Here is a 4,634-nt window from a genome sequence, read left to right on the forward strand (position 1 = left end):
AGATTCTTGCTACGTAAGCCTAACTTTCTGAACATTCGAGACGTGTAGTCCGCTTGTCATTCCAATTTCCTTGCATTAGCGTAGCCTTTTCTGTAGCCTGTCAACTATGTGTCTGTCTATCCCTGTTCTCTCCTCTCTGCACAGACCATACAAACGCTCCACACCGCGTGGCCGCGACCACCCTAACCTGGTGGTCCCAGCGCGTACGACCCACGTGGAGTTCCAGGTCTCCGGTAGCCTCTGGAACTGCCAATCTGCGGCCAACAAGGCAGAGTTCATCTCAGCCTATGCCTCCCTCCAGTCCCTTGACTTCTTGGCACTGACGGAAACATGGATCACCACAGATAACACTGCTACTCCTACTGCTCTCTCCTCGTCCGCCCACGTGTTCTCGCACACCCCGAGAGCTTCTGGTCAGCGGGGTGGTGGCACCGGGATCCTCATCTCTCCCAAGTGGTCTTTCTCTCTTTCTCCCCTTACCCATCTGTCTATTGCCTCCTTTGAATTCCATGCTGTCACAGTTACCAGCCCTTTCAAGCTTAACATCCTTATCATTTATCGCCCTCCAGGTTCCCTTGGAGAGTTCATCAATGAGCTTGATGCCTTGATAAGCTCCTTTCCTGAGGACGGCTCACCTCTCACAGTTCTGGGCGACTTTAACCTCCCCACGTCTACCTTTGACTCATTCCTCTCTGCCTCCTTCTTTCCACTCCTCTCCTCTTTTGACCTCACCCTCTCACCTTCCCCCTACTCACAAGGCAGGCAATACGCTTGACCTCATCTTTACTAGATGCTGTTCTTCCACTAACCTCATTGCAACTCCCCTCCAAGTCTCCGACCACTACCTTGTATCCTTTTCCCTCTCGCTCTCATCCAACACTTCCCACACTGCCCCTACTCGGATGGTATCGCGCCGTCCCAACCTTCGCTCTCTCTCCCCGCTACTCTCTCCTCTTCCATCCTATCTTCTCTTCCCTCTGCTCAAACTTTCTCCAACCTATCTCCTGATTCTGCCTCCTCAACCCTCCTCTCCTCCCTTACTGCATCCTTTGACTCCCTATGTCCCCTATCCTCCAGGCCGGCTCGGTCCTCCCCTCCCGCCTCCGTGGCTCGACGACTCATTGCGAGCTCACAGAACAGGGCTCCGGGCAGCCGAGCGGAAATGGAGGAAAACTCGCCTCCCTGCGGACCTGGCATCCTTTCACTCCCTCCTCTCTACATGTTCCTCCTCTGTCTCTGCTGCTAAAGCCACTTTCTACCATTCTAAGTTCCAAGCATCTGCCTCTAACCCTAGGAAGCTCTTTGCCACCTTCTCCTCCCTCCTGAATCCTCCCCCCTCCCTCCTCCCTCTCTGCAGATGACTTCGTCAACCATTTTGAAAAGAAGGTCGATGACATCCGATCCTCGTTTGCTAAGTCAAACGACACCGCTGGTTCTGCTCACACTGCCCTACCCTATGCTCTGACCTCTTTCTCCCCTCTCTCTCCAGATGAAATCTCGCGTCTTGTGACGGCCGGCCGCCCAACAACCTGCCCGCTTGACCCTATCCCCTCCTCTCTTCTCCAGACCATTTCCGGAGACCTTCTCCCTTACCTCACCTCGCTCATCAACTCATCCCTGACCGCTGGCTACGTCCCTCCCGTCTTCAAGAGAGCGAGAGTTGCACCCCTTCTGAAAAAACCTACACTCGATCCCTCCGATGTCAACAACTACAGACCAGTATCCCTTCTCTCTTTTCTCTCCAAAACTCTTGAGCGTGCCGTCCTTGGCCAGCTCTACCGCTATCTCTCTCAGAATGACCTTCTTGATCCAAACCAGTCAGGTTTCAAGACTAGTCATTCAACTGAGACTGCTCTTCTCTGTATCACGGAGGCGCTCCGCACTGCTAAAGCTAACTCTCTCTCCTCTGCTCTCATCCTTCTAGACCTATCGGCTGCCTTCGACACTGTGAACCATCAGATCCTCCTCTCCACCCTCTCTCCGAGTTGGGCATCTCCGGCGCGGCCCACGCTTGGATTGCGTCCTACCTGACAGGTCGCTCCTACCAGGTGGCGTGGCGAGAATCTGTCTCCTCACCACGCGCTCTCACCACTGGTGTCCCCCAGGGCTCTGTTCTAGGCCCTCTCTTATTCTCGCTATACACCAAGTCACTTGGCTCTGTCATAACCTCACATGGTCTCTCCTATCATTGCTATGCAGACGACACACAATTAATCTTCTCCTTTCCCCCTTCTGATGACCAGGTGGCGAATCGCATCTCTGCATGTCTGGCAGACATATCAGTGTGGATGACGGATCACCACCTCAAGCTGAACCTCAGCAAGACGGAGCTCCTCTTCCTCCCGGGGAAGGACTGCCCGTTCCATGATCTCGCCATCACGGTTGACAACTCCATTGTGTCCTCCTCCCAGAGCGCTAAGAACCTTGGCGTGATCCTGGACAACACACTGACGTTCTCAACTAACATCAAGGCGGTGTCCCGTTCCTGTAGGTTCATGCTCTACAACATCCGCAGAGTACGACCCTGCCTCACACAGGAAGCGGCGCAGGTCCTAATCCAGGCACTTGTCATCTCCCGTCTTGATTACTGCAACTCGCTGTTGGCTGGGCTCCCTGCCTGTGCCATTAAACCCCTACAACTCATCCAGAACGCCGCAGCCCGTCTGGTGTTCAACCTTCCCAAGTTCTCTCACGTCACCCCGCTCCTCCGCTCTCTCCACTGGCTTCCAGTTGAAGCTCGCATCCGCTACAAGACCATGGTGCTCGCCTACGGAGCTGTGAGGGGAACGGCACCTCAGTACCTCCAGGCTCTGATCAGGCCCTACACCCAAACAAGGGCACTGCGTTCATCCACCTCTGGCCTGCTCGCCTCCCTACCACTGAGGAAGTACAGTTCCCGCTCAGCCCAGTCAAAACTGTTCGCTGCTCTGGCCCCCAATGGTGGAACAAACTCCCTCACGACGCCAGGACAGCGGAGTCAATCACCACCTTCCGGAGACACCTGAAACCCCACCTCTTCAAGGAATACCTAGGATAGGGTAAGTAAGGGTAGGTAATCCTTCTCCCCCCAACAAGATTTAGATGCAAGTGGCTGTTCCACTGGTTGTCATAAGGTGTATGCACCAATTTGTAAGTCGCTCTGGACAAGAGCGTCTGCTAAATGACTTAAATGTAAATGTAAATGTATATCCAGTACTATATTAGAGCTGATTACATCCAATCAGAAGGCCTGATAACGGAGGGCTATTATTGGCTTAAATCACTCAATCCTCACTTGGCAATCAGAGGAAATACCTCTGTTGTTGAAGGACCAAGGAGAAGGCAGGATAAATGAGAAAGAGACGAAGAGAGATATCACTCTGAGAAATAGAGGAATAGAGAGAAGGGTTTGGACCGACAGTAAGAAAGACAAAGAGATCCAACATAGCAGTTGAGGCTCCTCAAAGGAGAAAGGGGAGGACCATCCTCCTCTGCGAAATGTCATAGAAATAAAAATTGTGAAACACTCAAAAAGTTATCCTTTTTAGATAAAACTACATGAAACATGTCACCAAATAATTGATTAAAACATACTGTTTTGGAGGGGGTTGGAGGGGGTTGGAGGGGGTTGGAGGGGGTTGGAGGGGGTTGGAAGGGGTTGGAGGGGTTGGAGGGGGTTGGAAGGGGTTGGAGGGGGTTGGAGGGGTTGGAGGGGTTGGAGGGGGTTGGAGGGACGCCATGTGCGACTGACGTGTTTTCCATTTTCTCCTCTTAAAGTTTATGTGAATTTTGCAGCAGAACCGTATTTATTTTCAAATATTATTTTGGTGATCCCTTGTCGTAAAAACCAAGACTACTTTGTTACCGAATGTCAGCATGTCGACGAAACATAAGGCCAAAAACATTACTTTAAGAAAACCCGGCCTACAAGACCCACTCTCATCACCACCCTCTCCTGAGTCTGAGGGCCCGGGGACTCATACTTTACCCGGGGGTGCGGCTTGGCCTGGCGGCACTGAAATGAACATTCTCAAGGCCATCAAAGTACTATGCTCTGAGATAGTTGAAATGAAAACGGAGGTCGTTTCTACGATTGAGGCTCGAATACAGGAGGTTTCTGATTCAATAAAAGCAGTTCTAACCATCCTGCGGAACGAGACGGTGCCAGCAATCACATCACTCAAAACAACAACAGCGTCGCACACTACAAAGATTGCAGCACTGGAGACCTCGGTTACCAATGTCTCCGATTGAACTTCATCCCTGGAGGTTGACGTGAAACGCCTTGCTGCGGATCTGAAAAAGACGAGGGAGAGCTGTGTGAGTTTAGAGGGATTCTCTCGCTGCAATAACATGAGACTTGTATCGGTCCCAGAGTCAGCGTAAATGCCTCGCGCCACGGATTTTGTTTCTGGGCTGCTGAAGGATGTTCTTGCCTTAGATGAGAAGCCCCTGATTGATCGTACTCCACCGGTCGCTGAGCCCAAAGCCCCGGGATGGTGAGAGGCCCTGTGACATAATTCTTCTAATGCACTTTTTCCATGAGAAGATGGAGATTTTCCGACGAGCCCGCAATACCACTCTGAGCTTTCAAGGACAGAGCTTCTCCATCTACCAGGACTACAACCCCAGTGTTTCCAGGCAGCGCGGAGCTT

The 4,634-nt window shown here is 52.1% G+C and overlaps 1 protein-coding gene across 1 annotated transcript; it reads left to right on the forward strand.

Annotated features, from left to right (window-relative positions):
* Positions 1-1,984: 1,984 nt before the first annotated feature.
* On the forward strand, positions 1,985-4,478 carry LOC127922825 (uncharacterized; the record flags this gene model as incomplete). The annotated part of the gene is made up of 3 exons (XM_052506695.1): positions 1,985-2,048; positions 2,244-2,903; positions 4,405-4,478. Coding segments are annotated over exons 2-3 (689 nt in total), but the record flags the coding sequence as incomplete, so codon positions are not given.
* Positions 4,479-4,634: the final 156 nt, after the last annotated feature.

The sequence above is a fragment of the Oncorhynchus keta genome, unplaced genomic scaffold (genome assembly GCF_023373465.1).
Source record: "Oncorhynchus keta strain PuntledgeMale-10-30-2019 unplaced genomic scaffold, Oket_V2 Un_contig_27268_pilon_pilon, whole genome shotgun sequence".
Classification (NCBI taxonomy): Eukaryota; Metazoa; Chordata; class Actinopteri; order Salmoniformes; family Salmonidae; genus Oncorhynchus; species Oncorhynchus keta.